This window comes from Lonchura striata, chromosome 2 (genome assembly GCF_046129695.1).
Source record: "Lonchura striata isolate bLonStr1 chromosome 2, bLonStr1.mat, whole genome shotgun sequence".
NCBI classification, from domain to species: Eukaryota; Metazoa; Chordata; class Aves; order Passeriformes; family Estrildidae; genus Lonchura; species Lonchura striata.
This window is the reverse complement of record NC_134604.1, coordinates 63583053-63607062: the sequence shown is the minus strand read 5'-3', so window position 1 is coordinate 63607062 and position 24010 is coordinate 63583053. Positions and strand designations below refer to the sequence as shown.

The following is a 24010-nucleotide window of genomic DNA, read 5'->3' as shown; positions in this document are numbered from 1 at the left end:
ATTTTTAGGAAGAATCAACAGCAGTAATGTTATAAAAAGTAATAAAAATGACAGTCCTAAAAAGTAGTGCCTATTTCAGTAGCACCAACTCAAATGTTAAAGTACTATGTGCAATACTAATTTGGGGAATTTTTATTTTAGCCATTGCTCTAAGAAAAATACATCATGGATAAATACGAACTCATTAAACAAATTGGAGAAGGATCTTTTGGCAAAATATTCTTGGCAAAAGGAAAAATGGATAATGAGCCATGTGTTATCAAAGAGATTAATTTAACTAAGGTAAACAACAAAACCTGAATTATATTTACCAGATTGTGCTACTTGCATTTAGGTAGGTATGAACATAGGTTATTTTTTTTCTCCTTTGTAGTTCCATCTCAATTATATAGAGCTAAGCTTTCCAAAGACTGTATCCTTTGCAAATTTATTATTTTAAAAGCATAGATGAAATACATATTTTGGTATTTTGATAAAAGTCTTTGCCCTTTACTGCATTTTTTTTCTTTTCAAAGCATCTTTCTGCCTAATTCAAATTCTGTAATAGTTGATTAAACTGCAATGAAAATATTGCCACTAAAGTAGCAAACCACAATTCTGTGGTAAATTTCTCTAAGCTTTTTAATTTCCTTGTTTCCTATATCCATATTTTTGCTCATGAGTAATTCACAATGGAGTCTTTCCAATTCTTATTTATGTTTATGGCAGTTCAATTAATCTCATCTGATTTTAAGTTTGTATTCTGTTGCTGTCAGCCCCTTACAAGGAGAACAAGAGAATTAAGTCTTTTAAGGAACCTGTTGGTCACATGTGACTTCAATTTCTGATTTAGAATGAGCTCATTTGGGCCACGAAACTTCTGCCTTCCTTCCCACTGACTGTAGAGGCACCTTAGAGTGTTGGGAGAACACTACAGCTGGATCTGGTTCCATAAAGGCATTTAACATCTCAGTGATTTCAATACAGGGGTTTTAACAGTCAATTTCAATGAGTGCCTACATGCTTTTGACAGGTCTGTTGCTATTCTGGGCCACCCCAGTGAATTTCTAATATATTAGACAATTACAATAGAAGAATGAGTTCTAGAAAGGGCTTATGTCTTCCAGATTCAAACCTGGAAAAGCTCATGAGTAATGACAGCTAAATGAAAAAATGAATAGCTTCTCTCTCTGCTCGTGACCAATAAAGCCCATGCATTTCTAATCTTAGATTTTGATGTACAACTAGAAGAATGGCTTTTAATGAAATGTTACTGTGAACCCCACTTGTTCAAGAATCAGAAGCTGGAGACAGAAAATTGCTACTTTGGAGTCAAAAGATTTTTCTTTTTAATAGTGTAGAGTATGTTTTATTCAGTTTCTGATTTTTGAATCTTTAAGGATTACATTTCAAAAATATTTCTTAAGAATGAGGGTTACAGTACATTACAAGAGGACATTTTGAAGGATAGACACTCAGATAAATTAATTTTTAGGTAGTACTGATGGAAATATCATCATAATAAAGTAAATATTAGTTTTCCATTAATGTAACAGGGCAAGGAGTTTGCCTGAAATGTTACAAGAACAAGTAACTTTTGTAACATAGCAGTAAAATGAAGGATTTTTTATTCTTTTTCTTTGATCTTTTGACATCATCCCTATTAGCATTACAGAGTCATCTACATCCATACTCTTCAAATTCTTAAGGGAATTCTTTAACTTTAGCGTTTAAATTCTTTAACTTGTTTAAAGGCATACATTTGCCTGTTTGTAAAATGTTGAAATTGGGTTTGACTTTAGCAATGTTTCAATACACTTTCAAACATACACTTCAATTTTTTTTTAAATGTTGTAGATACATCATATTTTGTAATATTTCTACATTGTCTTGGTACATGGTATTTTGTATTAGTAAGAATAGTTTGGTAATGATGTAACTATTTTTGAAAAGGGTTAAATATATCATTGCTAGCATTTACTTTCTTAATTATTTGTAGATGCCTGTGAAAGAAAAAGAAGCCTCTGAGAAAGAAGTAATTCTGCTGGCCAAGATGAAACATGCAAACATTGTAACCTTCTATGCTTCTTTGCAAGGTTTACTTTCAACATTTCTGTTTTAATTGTGGTGAAAGGAGTGGAAGGCAGAAAACCTACCTTGTTAGTGTTGAGCACCCCTAGCCCTGTCCCTAATGCCTTACTTAAACATGGGAAAAGGTCTCAACTCCAAGAAATGACACGAGGCATCAAATTCAGGCATCACTTGCGTTTTTCACATGTGTGAGTGGGTACTTGGCATGAATCCTAAATCCTGAGGTGTCTGTACTGTCCAAGTTGAACTTTAGTCTTGATTTTTTATGGGAGTCCAGAGTTTATTGGGGATTTTCTAGGAGTTTCAATAGTAGAGAGCTTTTGATTATAGCAAGGAACAGGCCAATCAAATAGGACAAAAGGCTAATGAAATAGGCAAGAAATAAAGCAATCATTTCATCTGATCTAACCTTGGGTTCCTCATGTTTTGTTTATCCACATAACATACATATGACATTATATGATTATAATATATACATCATATATGCATACACACATACTTATGTATGCATATACATACACACAGACAAAACAGGCAAGCACAAAAAGAGGCCATTAAATAGAAATGCAATCTGTTAGTCCATATGAAAATATCTTTCAGCATCTGGAATGTAAAAACAGTATTGGTATTTCATACCTTGATATAGGACTGTCTTTCCAGTGATCCAATATCAATCTCATAATGCTGTGCTAACCTTTTTTCTTCAGATGTATCTTGAATTGTCACTCAAAGATAAAGAATTCTTCAGGCCTGAAAGAGATAAAAGGAATTCTATTCACCATGAAAGCTAATTCCCTGTATTTATTTTTTCTCTGACATCTGCCATAAGCAGTTCCTTATGTAATAAAAGCTGTAGTTGCAGCTTCTGTTCAAATTGTTCTCTGTGACCAGGACTGTAAATGTTTTAGGGAACATGTAAATCAGATAGTCTTCTAATCCCAGAGAGGTAAGAATAATTTGAATTTTTCTATTAAGCAGGCCCTGCTGTTTATTTTTGCTTTTTGGAATATTATCTACTTTTAACATTTTCCCTAAGCCTTACTGCATACTTTGTTATTGGCAAAAAACCTGACCTTTGAAGCATTCTGCTAAGTTTCCTATAAGAACACCTCTCAGTGGGGTCTCTTGTGGATTTCCTCATGTATTTAGTATTTTGCTGAATCTCCATTTAAATACATTTTCACATCTAATTTTTGCATCAGGTTTCACTGGAAGTATCCATTTGTTCTCAGTCTTTGAAATGGAGGAGTAGGTAGAGGTTAGCTGTTACCTTTTCAAAGAAAGACTGTAAAAATAAAAATAAATTGTTGCTGTGTTGATGAATAATACAGGAATGAAGGCAAAATTATGCTTTTCCTTTCAGAAAATAACAACCTATATATTGTGATGGAATACTGTGATGGTGGAGATTTAATGAAGAGGATAAATATGCAGCATGGAGTGCTGTTTGATGAGGACCAGGTGAAAGACATTTTCTTTAGAGGGAAGAACATATTATATGAAACACATGGTTTGAATAATTCAATAATAACTGAACTTTTAAAGAAAACTATGGTAATTTTACTTGGAGTGTAGGAAGGTTTTTTTAGCACTCTTTAAGATCTGAAATTAATTCATTAGCAGTATGATGATGACTTTTTTAACACCCCCTTCCTCTTATTGCTCTTTGCATCATAGATGTACTTTTTCTTTACATTAGTAATATGCCCATTAAACCATGAAGACTTTCTTTTAAATAGTGCTTTTTAATCATGGGGAGGATGTATTATATACAAATTCTTGATTTGTTGGTGCTATTTGCATCATGGCATATCCTCCTTTATACTGAAGTCTGTGGTAAATCTCTCATTCATTTCATTTTAGTCAAAACTTCTCTGATGCCATTTAAATTGTTAAACCAGCACAGAGAAACAAGCCCAGATATCTGACTGCTTTTGGGCCATGTTCATGTATATTTTGTTTTGTAAACAGGTGAATATGAAAAGTGTTGCAATTCACAGAAGTAGAATTTCCCACTGTTGCTTACTTACTCCTTTATTTTTTTACTAACTCATAGCTTTCTGAAGGAAATTGTCTTTATGTAGGAATTAGTGGACTGAACTCTGGGGTTATTTAGTTATAAATAAAATCTACTTTTGCAGGAACAATAAAATTTTGCTTAGAAGCCAGGTAGATACTCTACAGCCTGCTAGTGGAAATATACTCTAAGGCATAACATTGAAGATAAAAAAAAGTATTGTGACTTTTCTTTTTGCTTTAGTAGTAAAAGAGGAACTCCTTGGTGGAGAAGTCAGTTGAAAGTTAATTACTGGTTCAGTAATAATGAATTTTAAGATCCTATAGGGAGTCATACTTAAGGCAGAGAGAACATGAAAGAAAATAAAGAGAAGACAAACCCACAGATCATGAAAGGAGAGAACCAACACACAAATCCCTTGACAATGTCACAGAATAATACGTATCCAAAGCAAGGCGAAAGAAATACAGACAGAAGAATGAATTATAGAAACTAAAGGTACTATCTGCTGATGAAAGAAATGAAAGCAGAGTTTCCCAGTTTAACATAATAGTGTTAAAATATCTTTATATTTTCAAATGTACTTCTGAGAAAGCCTCATTTGTGGCATCGGCTCTAATCAGGAAATTATCCATTTAATGTCAAGCATTGCTAAATAGAAGATTATTGCTTGAATCCAAGTCTTTCATGTGCATGAGTTTTCCTATATAGAGAAGCATATCAGCAGGTTGTAGTTCTGCTTCTGAATTTAGTCCAAAGGCCCTTATTTAAGAAGATGTATGTTTATTGGAAGTTAAATATCCGTTTCAAACTGTACTGGGCCAAGGATAAAGGATAAACACATGCACTTACTTATTGAGCAGGTTTCTTCATGGCTCACTTCTTTCACCACATTTCAGTCCTTCATCCTTTTTCTCTTTTTTTTTTTTTTCATATTTAGTAGGACTACAAGTACTACACCTGGGTGGTATGACTTCCATCACGGAGGATTAAGAAGCCACTTCCCAATTCAGTCTTAGTTATTTGCATTTCCTCACTTCTTAAAGAAGGTCTATTATTCTTACTTTCCTTTGGTATGATTCTTCAGTCCTTATTCAAGTGCGTGTCCTGGCACAGTCAGGGAAAACTTGATGGTGATAAGGGAAGTAGGGTAGGTATCTATATTCATTTAGTTTAGTGATAGCTTTAAATGGAAAGGAAAAGTCTATGGCATTAACTTTAAAAATACCTTTTTTACTGTTTCACATTGTGTATGTTCTATATATTTTAGGTTTTTGTTGTTGTCTTTGTTTTAAATATTTCAGTAAGATGCCCCATTATAGTCACACAAATTCATAGGTGTCTACCTCTGTAAATTTCATTGCAGGTTCTCAGTTGGTTTGTGCAGATCTCCTTGGGCTTGAAGCATATTCATGACAAGAAGATTTTGCACAGAGATGTAAAAGCACAGGTAGTAAAGCCAGTACTGGAGAGGGGGTTATTTTGTCCATGAAACATATGCTTGAGAAGGCCTGCCAGCTTTCATTGTCACATACTATTTTTGGGTTTATTTGCAGAACATTTTTCTTAGCAATAATGGAAAGGTAGCAAAGCTTGGGGACTTTGGCATAGCAAGACAGTTGAACAGGTAAGCTTGGTTTTTAATCAGTCTGTGACCTGCACCAAACAGAACTGTTTGTGAATGTCCAGAATGCAGCCTGAACATGCAAATTTTTTGTGGATTGTACTTGCTGAAGGGGTCTGGGATACAAAGGGTCTGGCACTATGTTTTCTCCTGTCATCCTAAAACATGCCATTCTGCATTGAACCACAGATCTGTTTCTGGAGACACGGTTCCTACTCATGCAACTGTTGGTAGTAACTTCTGCTACCTCGTTAAAACAAAAGTAAAGAGCATTTAAAACTAAAGAGAGAGTAAAGGAACAGAGTTTGGACATATATTGTGTGTCTTCCAAGACAAAGCCTATGTTAATTTTTTAAAAATACCCAGAATGACCACCTGGGCCTGAGAACATAGCACAGCTGGCCTTTAATCTGTATTGTTCTCCCAAAAAGGGAGGCTTTATCTTTAATGACTCTGGGGACAAGGTTGGCCTATCCTGTGAAGCAGCCAGGTATGGCCAAAACATGCCAGGGTGCATGATAACAACAGGAAAATGCTTAGATTTGATCTCTTGCTGTGCATTTTGATTATCTTTGACAGAACTCAGCTCTCAGCATGTAAACTACTGATGCCCAAAGTGTCTTCCTTTGGAAATATTCTGGGCATAGTTGCTTTAAGGATTACTTAGGAGAAGGATTGCACAGGAGAACAGGACCCAGCAGATGGGAAGTACACCTCAGAATTTGAATGTCCAAGACATACATTTAAAAAACATGTAATAAGTATATACAACAATATAATTGGAGCTTGGCAGTACTTTTTCTCCTGTAACCAGTGAATTAAGTTTCTGTGGTGAATTGACACTGTCTGGATGTCAGGTGTCAACAAAAGCTCTGTTACTACCTCTTCAGAAGAGAGAAAATAAAATTAAAGGCTCATGGGCCAAGATGAGGACAGGGAATTGCTGTGCTTTCCATTGAAGTGGAAAGCCACTTCAAATAGTGGCTCATTTTACACAGAGCTGGGAATGCTGTAGTTTTTCATGGTGTGTTCCATTATTCATGTATTTGGAGAGCAGAAGTAAATGTCCCCCGTTTTTTAACCTGTGGCAGAGAAGTCTCTAGTTCAGTTATTTGTCAGCTGTTTCAGAGAGTAAGCCTTTCTGTTAATTGTGTTTCATTAGTACTACAGAATTTGCCCATACCTGTGTAGGGACCCCCTATTACCTTTCACCTGAGATATGTGAAAATCGACCATACAACAACAAAACGTAAGTCTCTGTCTTTCCTTCCTACGTATGTGAGGATGTGCAGGCATGAAAGAACTCATTTTAGTAATATGGTTTAAATCAGTATTTGTGCAGAGCATGGGATTTTCTCACAGTCACCCTTTGTGAAGTTTTGTATTATTGTGTACAATGACTAGATGCATCATTGTACACAACAACTACCTTATAGTATACATCAATGTCAGTAGTATTTTGACTAACAATGTCCGAAATATAGCAATCATGACTTTGCTGTGATTAATCTACAGGCTTAATATAATTATAAATTCTGGCTTTATAAAAATACTTTAAACTCTCTTTTGATACTTCTTGTTAATAGTGGTGGGAAATGTAAACCAGTATTTTTCCCCTTTGCTTAATCTGCTTCTTCATCAAATGCCAAATGTATCTCATTTCCAAGCTGTAATAACCAATGCATCTTTACAGTTCCAAGTTCATGAATTTTTGATACATTCGTTTATTATTTATAAAAACATACTAAAATGAAAGCTGCTAGTTTGGATGCTTTGGAAATTTGCAGTAGCCAGTTGCAGGAAAGACAAATAGGTCTGAGGCTTACCATGAAATACCAGATCAGAAGCACTACAAAGTCAGGAAGTGTGTGGGCCTAGACCCCCTTCTCCATGTGTGGAATGTGATCAACACCAAATGTTCAGGAGCTCAGAGTAGCATCTCAGCTCCCAGGTGCTATTCAGAGAAGTTTACTCTTGTATTGTCTCCTCAGCTGTCAGATCAGCTTTGTCCTTCACTCTGCTAGAAGTATTAAGCAGCCTTCCTGTATCGTATGCCTTTTCCAATTGCAATGATAAAACCTAATTAGATACCATAGAAACATTGGTGCCACAACTAAAAATAAATTTCTAGGGTTTGTTTTTTTTAGCGCATCTTAAGAAAAAAAAATTTTGCACCAGTCTATGACAGAATAATGGTAATAAATTTGGGAGCTGAGAACAGGTACTGATTACATGGATGAAACTATTAGAGACTTTTCACTAAAACCTTAATTACTTCTTGTTCACAGAGATATTTGGTCTCTTGGCTGTGTGCTTTATGAGCTATGTGCACTAAAGCATCCTGTAAGTACTGTACAATCAGCTCATTATCATATTATTAGAAAATATAGTGGTCACCTTGCAAAGCCTGTAGTAGTAATAGTATTCACAGTCAGCTACAAGAGTTATTTTAATCTTATTTATTGATATTAAAGAATGATTGCTAGTATTTAACTTTTTGTATTGTATCTGTTTTGTGCATAATAAAATAAAAAGTATTATGTTGTATTCCTATAACTTACATGAGCATGTACTTTGAACATAGATTTGCTCTTTAAAAATTACTAAACTTTTTCAATAAAGATGAACAATGGAAACAAGGTTAGGCTTAGGTATATAATTTTACTCATTTATTTTTGAAAATACCAGCCTATACTTATTAAAGAACCTAAACCCCACATTTCCCCAGAAGATGGTTTGAGTCTCTGGAAGAATTTTCCTAAAGGAAATGTATTTTGTTTGAAAGCACATTTATGTCAGAAAATAACTGAGATAGCATCTTCAGGAAGTTGTGTTGTCCTCAGCCTGATCTGAGCCTCAGGTAATCCTCAGCCTTTGACTATTATATGGAAAAGGGAACACAGCAGAAACTAATCTTGACAACAGGAAAAGGATCAGATTCCTGGGACCAGCAGATGTTTACTTTTTGCTGAGCTTGGATGTGGGAGAAGGTAAAGCAGGACTAATACAGCAATTGTGCTGAGCTAGGAGCAAGGAGAATACTGCTGAGGAAAACTGCTGATTTCACAAAGTGGCAAAATATGAGACATTACTTTGTATGAATATCAGGTGGTGTTTTATTCTGTATTGCTGCCCACTGTTTCAGTGTGAGGGCAGTGACTCAATGCACATGTAGACAGGAAATTAAAGTGAAGATAAGGTAAATTCAATTATACCACCTTCAAAATAGCCACATAAATAGAAAGAACTTGGTCTTTTTTTGCCTAAGGTCCTAAAATCTATATTGGTGCTGGCCTCTTAAGAGATATAGTGAACTGAGAGGGCTGAATTATGTGATTTGCATCACTTGTTAAAAGATCAGGATTGTATCTTCATTCTGGAGGGAGCACAGAATGCAGAGGTTTTTGGGTGAAGTGAGGTTTTGAAGGGGGAACCCTGTGAAGACAATATGTATGTAGATCTCTGTTGAATAGCTTTTGGCAAAACACATGTTTCATTCTGGAAAAACGTGCTTCTGTATTACTGTCTGACAGCAGAGGGTGAAAAAACTCTTCCAGGTACAAGTCATTAGACCTTTTAGTTGTGCAGCTGAAACCAGGAGAACGTAACCAGAAAACACAATCAGAGTGTGGTTATATTAATTTTCTGCAGAAAACCATGGCTAGCAAGGAAGGATTTGTGGAAGAATTCCACAGCTGGGGCTTCTCCCCTCTACTCCTCTCTGTGAGACCCCGTCTGGAGTGCTGCATCCAGCTCTGCAGCCCCCAGAAAAGGAAGGACATGGAATGAGCCCAGAGGAGGGCCACAAAAATGATCAGAGGGCTGAAGCACCTCCCCTACAAAGACAGGCTTAGAGAGCTGGGGTTGTTCAGCCTGGAGAAGGGTCCAGGGAGACTTAGAGCAGTTTTCCTGTGGCTAAAGGGGGCCTGAAAGAGATGAAGAAGGACTTTTGACAAAGGTATGTGATGGTAGGACAAGGGAGAATTACTTTAAACTGAAAGATGGTAAATGTAGATATTAGGAAGAAATTCTTTACTGTGAGGGTGATGAGGCGCTGGCACAGGTTGCCCAGAGAAGCTGCGGATGTCCCATCCCTGATGTGTTCAAGGCCAGGCTGGATGGGGCTCTGAGCAGCCTGGTCTAGTGGAAGGTGTCCCTGCCCATGGCAAGGAGGCTGGAATGAGATGATCTTTGAGGTCCCTTCCAGCCCAAACCATTATATGACTGTGTCAGCAAGTTCCTGTTTTCAAGTTGGGGTGTCTAGTCCATCATTCTGAACCAGAAATACTTACTGTCCACTTTTCATTGTTTTCCCTAATTAAGTTTCAAGGCAATAGTTTGCATGAACTGGTGCTGAAGATTTGCAGAGGACGTTTTCAACCAGTGTCTCCTAACTATTCCTATGACCTGAGGATATTAATTTCCCAGTTGTTTAAAATATCTCCGAGAGATCGACCATCCATCAATTCTATTCTAAAGAAGCCCTTCTTGCAGAAACTTGTTCTCAGGTATCTGCCCCCTGAGGTGAGTGACTGTGCAGCCTGCTGAGAGAAAGCAAGAATGAAAGTAGCATACGCAGTTCTGTCAGATATTGTTTTTTCTGATAGGTAGCACAGGAAGAACTCAGTCACTCTGTGAAACATAGAAAAAGGCCTTCAGCATCCCACTCTAGAGCCAAGCAGATACAAGGTAATGATGATAATATTATGTATCATTAGTTCTACAGTAACATTTGTTAGTTATGATACAACTGTTGGCTGTAACTTTCTCCAGCAGTCTTTCCTGCACATTTGGATGAAGGGTTTCACCCAAAGCTAAAAGTAAATAGAGGAGAGAACTGCAGCAGCAGAACCTTTCACCCAGACAATGCACTGCTGTCCTGTTCAGGGAAAGATAGCTTTGACATTAGCTCATCAGCTACAGTCATCTAGAAGAGCTGCCATAGGAAAGTGCTGAAACATTAATCTTAGTTCTTTGAAAAATAGAATTTCCAAAAGTGAGAGGCTTTGGTCTAGTTTGTGTCCATCACATGAAAAACATCCTTACTGTGTGAAAAAAGTGTAAATCTTGCAAAACATGTTCCATAGTATTTTACGAAACAATAAAAAAGTGTTTTCCAAAGTCTCATAAATTTTATTAAATTGTGAGACAGTGAACTCTATTTTGATGTAGTGCCCATTTGTAGACCAGATTATGTATGCAGTTTATAAGAAAACATGAATGAGACTAAATGTAAGTCTATGAACTATTGAATATCTGGCGTGTTTCTGACAGTGTAACTTTGTTCTAATTCTATATTCTTCATTATATCACAATAAGTCTTCAAATTTATCTTTGGGATGTTAAATCAGTTCTGTGAAAATAACCTGTGTAGTTACTTAAAAATACATTGGACTCCCCTCCTCCCCCTGTTCCCCTGTTTGAAAATTACTTTCTATGAGGCTTCTCTGCCCACACAAACAATGCCATTTGGACAGAAGCCTAAACAACTAAATAACTTAAGCACTTAAAATCTCTCATCATTTAATCATAGTTTTAATATATTTTATCTCCCAAACATGATACTCTAACAGTCAATACTCATGAAAGGTTTAAAACTCACTTCAAAACTACTTAACCCAAGAAAGGACATTGCTTTTCATTACTGCATCTAAGATATTTGCAAAATACTAACTGACCAAACTGGAATTGTCTGTACTTGTATTGTCCTACATGGAAAACTGGTAAGGTAATTTTTTCACTTTTCAGCCTTTCTTTTCAAATTTCCCAGGTACTACAACATTGTCTAGTGATTTGTAGAGCATGGAGGGCCTGCTTTAGAAAGGGAATGCCTGAGCAGAAGTGCCCAGAGCCTGTGAATTAGACCTCCTGTTTTCTGTTCTTGGAACTAGCATGAAATCAACACTCCAGTTTTAAAGGTCTCCCTCTTATTCAGTGTGCTGTGCAAAACTATGTGTGGTATGCTGTGAGGTGTGGTGATGATGGTGAAAGGATGTAAGGAATGTTTACTAACCCAACCTGTCAGTTTTAGGTGTGGGCAACCTACTATGGTTTGCAACCACATGATCGTTAATCATGTAGAGAGCACAGAATGCAATTTTAAAATCTCTTATTGTTAAAAAGCATATAAACTTCAGAAAACAAGAGTCCAGGACCCAGTTTCTCCAGAATCTGGAATTGTGATGCCTTTCAAGAAACAAGAATTATTTCAAAGAAATGCATGGAAGCCTCCTTCAAGAGTACAACAATCTATTATTCAGGTACTGTGTATCCACATTCTCATATATATATATATATATGCACACATACATATATTTATACACACACACACACACACACATATAATTTTCAGAAAGCAAATGCCTGCACTTAAAAAAATTACTTTAAAAGGCTTAAGACATTAAGATGTGTATTTAGCTTAATGCCGATGCTAAGACAGTAGAGGCTAGTTTGGTCTAGACAGTTAAACGTGCCTGAATCCTCAGAAGAGATGTTTTGAAAGCCTAAATGGGAAATACTGAATCTATGCTGCTTTGGTATGGTCCTTCGAAACAAAAGGATTTAGGCATGCTTAGCATTTATATTTGCACAAAGGCAAATAAGCTCTGTGTTTGCATTTTTTGCTATAGAAGCAAATACACTGATCCTTTACTTCAACCCTTCTGACAGCTCATTAATGGGCAAAATCACCAGCACTCACTGTCATTGCCTCAGATACTTGTTACTGACAGCCTTCTCCCAACTGCAAGCCTAGTTTTTCACAACCACTTTGTCTCTCGCTTGTTTTCCACCCCCTCCTTTCCTCAGGCAGGGTATCACCTGTATGCTATGCCCAGCTTCTTTCTTAGCATCACTGCACACATTTGTGTTGTATCTTTAAGAGCATGCAGTAGTACCTTGAATACTGGTGAACATAAGCACAGCACATTTAGGATCTGGGAGCCCCCAGATCTGCACACTGCAGTTACATGAGCTTAACTGCTGATAGGGATTGTGGAATTCCTAGAACTGTACCCATCAAGACATCACTAACACTATGACTAATAGTGGCTCAATGTGGAACACAGGACTTGGTTTTCCTCACGGTTACATTTGTGCCAATGCAAATCCAGAGATGGATTGAGTTGGAACGGTGATTTCCTTTCACTGTGCACTGCTATAATCAAAGGCAGAATTTTGTCCACAGTGTTGTGACCTACACTGGGAACATTTCCACATTCTTTCAACATCCAAATAAACACTGTGTAGGGTTTCAGGGACACTTGCATAGTGACATACTTTGAAGATGTTGCTTCAGGATTCACAGAATCACAGAATGACTGAGGTCGAAAAGGACTTCTGATCATCACCTTGTCCACACCCCTGCTCAGGAAGGGTCAGATCCAGGAAGGGTTAGATCCAGTTGTCCAGGACTATTGTCCAGGACTATGTCTAGTTGGCTGATGAATATGTCCAAAGATGGAGACTCTAAATCCTATTTGGGAAACCTGTGCCTCACCCTGAATCACCCTCCCTCACAGTGAAAAATATATTTTCTGATGTTCAGAGGAACCTTCTGTGTTTGAATTTGTGCCCATTGCCTCTGGTTCTGTCACTAGGTACCAGTGGAAAGAAAGTCTGACTCCATTTTCTTTGCACCCTCCCTTCAAGCAGCTACAACCATTGATAAGATCCCATCTTCAGGCTAAACATTCTGAGCTCTTTGAGCTCTTTTAGCCTTTCCTCATAGGAATAATGCTCCAGGCCTTTCACTGGACTTTTTCAAGTTTGTAACTGTCTCTCTGAGCTCTGGAGAGCTCAGAATTAGACACAACGCTTCATGTGTGGCCTCACAAGTGCTATTGCAAAAAGATCACCTCCTTTGACCTGCTGGAAATACTTTTGCCAATGCAGGCCAGGATGTCATTCACCTTTTCAGCAAGGGCACATTGTTGGCTAATGGTCAACTTGCTGTCCACTAGGCCCCCCTTCTTCTCTGCCAGGCTGCTTCCCAGCTGGATGGCTCCCAGCATATACTGGTGCAGGGTGTAGGACTTTGCACTCCCATTGCTGAACTCCATGAAGTTTCTGTCATCCCATTTCTCCAGCCTTTTGTGGTCCTTTTGGATGGCAGTACAACCCTCTGGTGTATCAGCCACTCCTCCCAGTTTGGGTTATCAGCAAACCTGCTGAGAGTGCACTCTGCCCCCTCTGTCCTGTGATCTAAATCATTAGTGAAGATGTTGAACTCTAGTTACTGGCCTTCAACTGTGCTTCACCCTGTGATCACTACCCTCTGGGCCACTTTTCAAGCAATTTCACCTGCCTGCTCATCCTGCCCTCAATTCATCAGCTTCTTTATGAGGATTTTATGGCAGACAGTGTCAAACGCCTCCGTGAAGGCAGTTGCCTAATAGGAAATGTCCCCTTGCTCTCCCCTTGTCTGTCAAGCCAATCATTTAATTGTAGAATGTTAGTGAGTTGGTCAAGCATGATTTCCTGGTGCCTGCTTCACTAGTCACAGTTCTCAGTCCCCTGGCATTTATTTGCATAGCCTAATTTGTTCTCCCTACTGCTTGGGATTGCCATAGTTCTGGAAACCTTACTGTAAAATCTACTTCACTGAGGAATGAGATAAACACTTCTTGGGGTTACTTCTTCCTCAGAAATTCTGCTGACACTTGGAAACTTTCTTCTTATACAGATATGATTTTATATTCTACTGTAATCTGGACTGTACCACAGGTATACGAGCCTATTTTCAGTGTATCTATGAAGGAAAATGGGGAGGAATAGTTAATATATTTGCCATCTGTGAAAGTGATACTTAGATGCATTTACATTTATGTAAGAAAGTGAGCAAGATTTAACTTTTTTCTCTTGCACCATGTAGTCTCCCACAATGGAAGAGTTTGTGGATGTCTGACCACAGTTCTATCCTGTGGTGGCAGCTAGGTGATCATCTTCTCTCCATTGTTCTTAGGAGAAATGGAAATGATGGTCTTGTCTCAAAGGAGAAATGCAGGGATGTTTCATCACAGTAAGGGCTTTGAGAAATTAAAGTCCAACTCCCACATGCACGTCATCAAAGGGATATGAAATGAAGCAGCACAGTGCTCCCCTGAAAGCAGCCATCAATGCCTGTACTGTCCAAAACTACATCCCAGGTTCCCGTTGCTATCACATGTCAAAATGAGGCTCTTCTAGAAATAATTCAGTGTTTTAGGCTCCTGAACAACGAAGTGACTCTAGGGAAGGACACTACAGAGTACAAAGCCTTGTGCTGACTCAATCACAGCAATGTGGGCTGCTGCTTAATGACAGGAGCTGATGGAACAGGGGAGAAGGAAGAGGCAATGGTGAGATCACATAAGCCTTGAGAAGTCTGGAAGTTTCTGGGTTATATTTGAAAATATTTGAAAAACTTACACTAACTGTACCGTAGACAGTCGTATTACCATGCAACTCAGACTGGGGAGAAGTACAGGAGGTTAATTCAAACTTGTGCTGATACAAATGAGTACATGTAAAATAACATCCTTTATTGTATTTTCAGCCACAGACCTCCAGATTTAATATGGCAGAAAGGCCAGGAAGCATTAGAGTACATGGTGATTATGGTCATTACTATGAGAAGCTTGACAGTGTGCAAAGGAAAGCTAATGCACATTATGACCTTTCTCATGTTAGCCAAAGAGTTGAAGACTATTATAAACTAAAAGGACGAGTTGCATCTCCAACTCCACCACCCGACTGGTAAACATGTCACTCTATTTATGTCTGCCTTGTGTATTTTGAGCTATCAGCCTTCCTGAGTAAGTAATGCTGGCATAGCTGATTTAGGGAAATGCTTCTTCTGCTTTGTCTTTGGTAATTTTTTTTTTTTTTTTACATAAGTTTGTTACACAACAACACAATTCCTGTTCCTGTTCGCCTAGAAATTCCATCTGAATTGACCTGGTGTTTGACATATCATTGTCAAAATGTCTCCCAAGTCTCAGCCTAGTCTTTTACTGGGTAAAAAGTAAAATGTAAGCTTTCTGTAGAAACTCTGATTATACTGAAGATAAACACTGTCTGTCTTTCACACCAGAATGAGAATAATACAAAGATCAGAAACAGTTCTGCAGTGAAGGGAACAGAGTGAGAGCAGGCCATGAAAGTGGTTTTTTTTTTTTTTTTTCCCATGCAGCGCTTCTATTTCTGTTCGAGATATAAAGACCCTTTCTCTAGCAGTTTATTTACCTCAAAGCTTTTCTGTTACAAAGTAGAGGTACAACCTTAGGAGATTTCCTGTCCATTCTGTGACTGGCCATTTTAGATGCAGATGAACATTGAAAATGTTGAGAAATAAATTTTGAATACTTCCAAAGCTTTCCTTTAAAGTTGACAGAATCATTAATTTTCACTCAACAACAGTGTTTAGAACGTTTTAGTTACAGATCTTCAGATGTAGAACATCTTTCCTGGCCTGAATTTCTGGTGCCCTATTTAAGGACAGAGTCAATTCAGTTTTGCCTCTCTGTGGCACAAGTGGATTCCCAAGGTAGTAAATGAAATAAATGGGAAACAGGGAGCTTACAAGTGACTGATGGTTATTTTATATCAAAAATGCAAAGGAAAAGTTTAGAAACTACACAAAATAGGAACAGCAAAGAAAAACAATAAAAAGGTTGCTGAATATACAGCCTCCATTATGATAATTTTCACTCATTTTGAGGACCAGGGAAATCAATTATGTTTTAATTAATCCTTTCAATACCATTTATTAAATAAAATGTGGAAGGGCTTTGCTGCACTTTTCAAAAGGCTTAAGTAACTGAAGTAATAGGAAAGGGAATGCCTGGAAAGAATGTTTCCTTATTTTACTGTTGTGCCATATTTATGTATATTTCATCCACATTTATATATTCATGTAGTACAAAGAACGTTCTGTTTGTCATATGTGGTAGAACCTATGGAGAATTATTTGTGCAATGTAGCAGAGTTTGTGAAATAAAACATAGTATATGTACATCGCTTTCTTTTCTCAGGACTGCAGAATTTCTTCAAAGGCGGTTTGAAGCCCAGCAGTACAAGATTAAAGTGGAAAAACAGATGGTAGGTAAATGTTGAACCACAGAATAAAATCTGGAAAACAAGGAGAATGGAAATCCAAAGATGAACTGGTGTATTTTGAATAGCAAACTGTAACACTGTCAGGTAGAAGGTTTTGCTCTAGCAAATTCCCTGATCTGCTCTGCACTGCTCATCCTGAGGTTTTATTTCCTCATACAAATCTGTAACAATGTAAAATTCTACTGTGACTTTTTCCTCCAAAAACGTACACTTGCCTTTACTGCGTTCTTCAGTGGAACAGGGAGAGTGAATTAAGTCAGCACTGATGGAGAGGATTTTAAATGAAAACTCATTTGCTCTGGGATTCCTTTGTACATCCACAGGGACTGCGACCATCCTCTTCTGACCCATATCATGAACAAATACAGCAGCAAAAAACAAAGGAAGAGTATCTCAAAAACCATCAGAAAAACATGTCTAGAAAGAATGAAATGAAAGAACAGGTAAATTAATCTCTTCCTTAAACTCTCTGCCTAAAACTCTCTTCTTTTACTCCTTAACAGTAGTATTCCTGGCATAAGAATTCTTTTTCATCAGATTCTCTTTTCTGTCATTGATTCTTTTCCATTATTTTCCCATATTTTAACAGAGAAACAATATACTTTTATAGTTTTGCTTTTGGGTGGCAGAGAAAACAAACTGATACTTCTGTCTTATATGAACATATAAAAATACATTTAATCTTTCTAAATTTGGTTTATTAAAAACATTCTACCCTACTGTTCTTTAATAGGAGTATTTGAAACAATTGCAGAAAATTCGGGAAGAATACCACAGTGATATAAAAGAATTCAGAGTCAGAGCAGGAGTACTCCAGGTAACAAGGCTCAGACATATGGGTACACATATTTATTTTTTTATGCTAAGATACTTTATTAGGAGTTGAAATGAGCATTTTTAAAAAACATTCCTTAGGAGAACCAGAAAATACAAGATAAAACCTATCTTCTGAGGCAAGGGAAGGCTGAGCACCAGTCTGAAAACAAAGATACATCCAAAACAGAAGAAGAATCAGTTCAGGTATCAGTACCATCCCCATCTAAATAGATCTTTCTGTGCAAGTCCCACACTGCCTTTGATTCATTCTCTGTGACAAATCTGCCAATATTTGTAGTATCCTCCTCAGTGATCCTGGAGCTGACTTTTACTGAAATTAATTCACACCAATTGATGAAATAAAGTGGGTTATAGGCAGCCAAATTAGGATAGAATTTAGATTCCCAGTGATTTAATGGGAAATGCATGATAATGAAAAAGTAACATTAGATTTTGGGCCTGCCACTTTGTTTCATGGGCTCTCCATCTTTTGGAGGAACTGCATAAAAGTAAAATCTATAAATTGTGGTTTCTCCTGAGGCTGTAGGCACTGATTGCCACAGATCACAGAATAAGCTGTATACTATTATTTACTTTGCTTTTCTCTGACATGTTCTTACAGGAGACATAATAAATAAAAGCAGTAATTAAATATTCTTAGGTGTTGCCAGAAAACAAGACATTGCAAAACAGGGCTATACTTTCTACAGGCATAGGTTTCTACTAAAATCTTGATTTTAGTCACTTCTAAAGTTCTTCAGAATGAAATAAGTCTGAATCATCTTGCATGTGATCACAAAATATAAAAATATATATTATTTATATCTTGACACAGTACTGTATCTTTCTAACATGGGCTTTTGAAAAATCAGAGGACTGCACTTTATGCAAGAATTTATGGTTTTCTTTTTGCCTGATAAGCCAGAATTGGCAGTGAATGGAATATTCTTAAAGATCTTTGTAAAGGAAATTCATTATTATATTTGCTACTTAAAGAAATTGCTTTCTTTATGTGGTATACACATATTCATTTACAAAGAGTGTAATTCAAAGTGGTTTTCTTTCTCTTCTTCCAGGACATGGAGGAAAATGTTAAACAAGTCAGAATCCAGGATAGGCAAGACCAAACAGTATTAGAAAAGAGGCATAACACAAAAGTATCCATCTTTACTGTTGTATTTTTTTTTAATTTTCTTACTGTATCTGTACATTTCAAATTACTGTGTTACTATGGTAGGTCTGGACATGAAGTTATTTGAGAGTCAATTAAGAGTGCTGGTTTTCTGTCTGTTAAATGTTTATATCAAAAGAAAATAAATGAGCTTTTCTGACCAGGTGAGGGATATTCCCTTTAGATATTCCCACCTAGTAATCAATCTCTACCTCCTCCTCCTTATATCAAACTGCATTAGTAGTGCATGGGAACTCATGTTTATTCAAAGTCTAAGTAAAGTCAAGTCAGAATGTTAATTTAAAATATTTTATTATAAAATGTGATTCCATATATAGCTTTTTAAATCATAGAAGGAGATGGGAATTGAATTAGAAATGCACATAAGGTACCAGGAATGTTTCTGACTGTAAGATCACTGTGAAGTGGAATAAGAGTCTTTTATTAAGTATTGCATGGAAGAAGTACAGTATTTAGTTTTAATCTGGTTGACAACCAGCTGTAAGAACCAACTCTGCCTATTGCAACAATTTGAATTAAATATTTATCAAAGGCCCTTAAAATCAAAAGTGGATGCTGTAATTTTAAAAGATCACTAAAGGAAAAGGATTATATTTAAGGCTATTTTTATTCCAATGTGTTCAACTTTGATCTTCTTAAGCAGAAGAAAAATGTTGTTAAATATAAGTTATTTTCAATAGAAGAATAATTTTCAAATATGTAGTTCCATATAATCTGTGTACTTTTAATTAAATACTTTTCTTTATTAGAATGAATTAATAACATGTGAATTTTCTTTAGGGAGGAGTAAAATTTGAAATTAATTTAGATGTATGTTTTCCTGAGGAAGACAGCACTCAAGAAGCAGAGGTATATTTTAGTTATATTCACAGCATTTACATTAGAAATCTGGAACCATGACAGCTCCATAATCTAAGATTTTTTCCATTACCATCATCCTCTGCCTTTGTTATAATGAAGCTTCCTATTGAAGATTTGTTGTCATGCTGCATATGTCTGCTCTTCTACAAGATGATAATTGCTTAGAAGAAAATTGGGTGATACTTGGGTCAGTCTTTCACATGGAAAAAATGAAGGAGTGCAGATATTTAAATTTTCTAAAATGGGCTTGAGAGGAAGAACTTATCTCAAAACTGAGTCAGTCTGCAAATGCTAAATTTAATTTGTAGATTTCTGTTTATTTTCAGAAATTAAACAGTATTGTATTGTATCACAAAGCAAGAACAACAATATTATGTTCTCATTTAGTAAAATTATATTTTTGGCTTATCAGCATGTAATAGCTACCTATTAAGATTTTTATTAGTATATTATAATTTAAAAAAAGAATTCTAACAGCAACAAAAAAATTATTGCTAGTATATATATTTTAAATTATAAAGCACTACTTTGTCATTCTGTTGTTTCACATCTCTGTGGAGCTCCATGCAGCCCTCTGATGCACAAATCACCATGTGGCTTCTGATTCCTGCTGCGTCACTTTTTGTTACACGATTTTGCTGTGCCTACATGAGATTGGCTGTCAGACACAGTAAAATGTGAAGGGATTAGCTATTGTACTGTATTTGTTTACTGTTTCCAGAGCGACTTATTGTTTTTTCAGGTATTAGATAAACTCAATGAAACTTTAACTTTTGTGGATGGTGAGAATCTTAAGGAGAAATTGGTGGAAGTTTATGAAAATCGTACAGACAGAGCTTTGGAAAAACTGTCTGACTACCCAAAAGGTATTTACTGGGGAAATGCAATGCTGAGTATTAATCCTGAAAATTACATAGGAGTTAGGTAAAGTCAGTAACTCAAGCTATAGCAAGTTTATCTCATGAGTTCTTTCATTATATCATATAAAATTATAATCACACGGACATGTACTTTACAAAAAAATCCAAAGAACTTTTGCCTCTTCTTTTTATTCCCCTTAGAGTCCATACATGATACGAAAAAACCCAGAAAACATTGGCAACCTGGAGCCCCTCAGACACTACTGAATTTTTTAGCTGGTGCTGATGTCACACCTGCATGTCCTACTATGGCTGGAAATGAACTTGGTGAGAAAGTTCTGGCTTTCAGTGAGCACCTAAAATTCAGACTGAATTCATCCATACCTGAGTGTTCACGTGATCCAGCAGGCTTTTAGTTGCAGGACTTTGTAACAGCAGAGGTTATTGCACGTGTTAAACCATAGAAAACAGTTGTCATTTTCCCTTCTAACACTGCAAACATGTTGTGTTGCTCATACTTATCAAGAGCACTGTGTTTTATGAATCAGTCTGTGGCCTGGCTCAAAATGCCAATCTATTCAATTAATCATTACCACTTTCTCAGGCCTTGAGCTGATGGCACACAGGAACAAGGGCAGTGAGTGCCAGCACTGTCCTGGAGTGTGGTGGAGTTCTATTTTCCCTCTGCACACAGTGGTGGTGCCACCACTGTCACAAGTGCCACCTCACCCTGCAGTGGCTGTGGTAATGCTTCACTTGAGAAAAGTCCCTAGGGTTCTTACAGTACCAATGTGTACATTCCCAGGCAGACAAGTATCTCCAGTGACTGGTTTCTGCAAACAAATAATGCTCTTCCAGCATTCCAGTATACTCCACACACCCAAGATACACAAAAATAACCTGAAGAGCTTGCATGGATAGTAAAGACAAAGCAGAATATTATTAATACACCACCTTTTGTTTATTCTGCCTTAGATGAAAGACCACTGGGCACAAAAGAAACAGGAACTTTAAGCTCTTTCAAACCAAGAAGCCAACAAATTTTAGAGCAAGGACTGCTCAGGGAAGCTGCACCTGCCTATTCCAGGTTTAATAAGAAGTAACTTAAGTATTATAACAAGTGTTAAGCATTTTTAGTGATGAGTAGTCCAGACCATTTTTCCCTAGCCATCAGATCAAGTACTTATAAAAAATCAGGAGTATTCCATAAAGGAAAAAAAAAAAAAGATTCCAGAATTACACAAAAGGAAGAAATCAGTGTTGAGACCAGGAAGTGTGAATCTGACAAAAGACAGTGCCAAGCTACAGTAATGCCTTAGTGACCTGAGAACCTTGCTGTTCTTCAGCTCACCATGTTATTCTGCCTGAAGACATCCCGGAAAACAGGAAGCAGTGGAAACAGACACCACCAGAGACACTCCTGAGCATCTTAGCAGAAGCAGAGCTGTCTGATGATTCTTTTATCTGTTTTGAGGAAGGTAGGATGCTTTTCTTTAGTGTAATATTTCTTCTATCCTTGGCAGAGGGTCTGTGATGAGATACAACATTTTGAAGCAGTTGGTAATCTAGAAAAGCAGGGACAGATCTTCTGCTCTGTCCCTGAAGCACTGAGAGGCCTCTTCCAGGATGTTGCCGTTTTCAAAAGCAGGGAAAAGGGAAAGTCCTACTCACTGGCTGTTACCTTCATATGTAACTCTTACCTTTTCTTGGGTAGACAGAGAAAGCTACTACTGCTAGGAGGCTGGTAGGTACCACAAACCTGGAGCTAGCCCCTGCAACTGCTGAGGTTGAAGAACCCTGTAAAAAGCATTTATACAAATACATACATGGTGACTTAAATCACAGTGGTGAGTTTACAATAGGGTCCATGCTGAAACAGCTGACACTGTAATTGATTCAAACTCACCTCACTGCAGCCCATTTTCCTAAGGTAACAGTGTTTTAAAAATTACATTTACTTTGCATCAACAAAAGTGTGACATTTACATTGTAATTTGAACAACAACAAAACACTTCAAGCATTTATTTATTTACTATTCCTTTACACATACTTTTATAGTTTTCTACTATATAACTGAAGGAAAGTTTCTCTTTCTTTACAGAAGGGGGATTTACTCTGTTGTCTCCAGAAAAAAACAAGGAAGATGATTCAGAAATATACTCTGCTGTTGATGTTGATGAAGGTAGACTTGAGCCAAGATCAGATGGTGAAGACACGTAAGTCAAGCACATCCGGAGAAAAATTCACACAAGTGGACAGTTTTTTAGGTTGCATTGCCTAAAGTTTTTCTGTGTTCTTAAAAATTCATAAATATAAAAAACCTTACAGTCTGCTAATTTAACTTTTAATTCTGTAATTTGTCACAGACAATGCTGTCATTAAAAATTACAGCAGAAATATTAACATAGCCTTGCAGCTCTTTTCTCTTGCCTTTTAAATATAGGTAAACAATCTGACAGACAGGAGAAACAGTTCACATTAGGTGTGTCACTTGTATATTATTTACAAAGTGTTTAAGGAGTCCTTGAATGGAGAAAGGCTTGCTGTAAAATTGTATTTATTTAATTTATATAATTCTCTTGTTTTACTGTGCAGAAATTTTGAAGATTCTGAAGATGAACTCAGACATGAGCTGGAGGAATCTCTGGAAAAATTGTCAACTTCTCCAGCAGAAGAGTCTCACAGCTTTTCAATAAATAAAGGTCAAACAGACAAAGAACAGATCACTTTACCTGACAAACTTGGAAAATCTGATGATGATTTCGAAAATAATCATGGGTAATTTGGTGTAGATGCACATCATGAAAAAGAATTAAAACTAATATAAGGCTATGATTTTTTAAAGGAAAAACAAATCAGGGTACTTTTCAGATGTCTGAACATTGAAAAACCCTCATCCAGACTGAAATGCTGTTTCATCTATTATCCTTAACTACCTGGACATACCTGAGAAGTCTTGCTTGAGCAAGTTTCAGACTGTGTACTCCATTTAACCATTTTTGTATCATGTAAGAGACTCTCCTAGTTAATGTATTTTATTTCCCTAGATAAATCAACTCCTTGTTTTAAGAATCTCTTCTAGCTTTTCATAATCAATGTGTACTGCCAGCACAGCTTTGTAATCTACAGTTCCATTTACACAGTACTGACCCTACGTAGTGTCATCAGCTCCTCAGTTGTTTTATATAGCAGCAGTAAAAGGCTTTATTAGCGCCATGAGAATTGTACATTGCCCAGTTCCTAATAAAACATGTAGGTATGTAGGTTCTTCCAACCATATTTTTTTCACATAAAATGTCTTGCAATCCAAGTGAATCTTAAATAAAGGAAAAACTACAGTCTGTAGTCTGATTTTAGCAGTTTTTTTCAAAGAATCATTTATGTTGGAAAAGATCTTAGAGTATAGCTGTTAACCCTGCCATGTCCACCACTAAACCATGTCCCTATGTGCCATGTCTTTTAGATACCTCCC

At 36.8% G+C, this 24010-nt stretch overlaps 1 protein-coding gene across 1 annotated transcript; it reads left to right on the top strand.

Moving 5' to 3' along the window:
- Positions 1-23358, top strand: NEK5 (NIMA related kinase 5). The gene is made up of 22 exons (XM_031504666.2): positions 1-282; positions 1979-2075; positions 3434-3531; positions 5454-5537; positions 5644-5714; positions 6874-6960; positions 8000-8054; positions 10035-10235; positions 10319-10400; positions 11835-11971; positions 15247-15446; positions 16724-16790; positions 17132-17251; positions 17542-17625; positions 17724-17828; positions 18701-18781; positions 19597-19665; positions 20420-20543; positions 20739-20864; positions 21884-22015; positions 22640-22754; positions 23134-23358. Exons 1-22 carry the CDS (start codon positions 166-168, stop codon positions 23318-23320), a joined length of 2439 nt encoding a protein of 812 aa, XP_031360526.2. The 5' UTR covers positions 1-165; the 3' UTR covers positions 23321-23358.
- The last annotated feature ends 652 nt before the right edge of the window (positions 23359-24010 follow it).

Coding starts and splice junctions, on each gene's coding strand:
- NEK5 (XM_031504666.2), top strand. CDS start 166: ATGGATAAATACGAACTCATTAAACAAATTGGAGAAGGATCTTTTGGC. Junction 15,447..16,723: donor CCAACTCCACCACCCGACTG/GTAAACATGTCA, acceptor TTCTTTTCTCAG/GACTGCAGAATTTCTTCAAA. Junction 17,626..17,723: donor TCAGAGCAGGAGTACTCCAG/GTAACAAGGCTC, acceptor AACATTCCTTAG/GAGAACCAGAAAATACAAGA.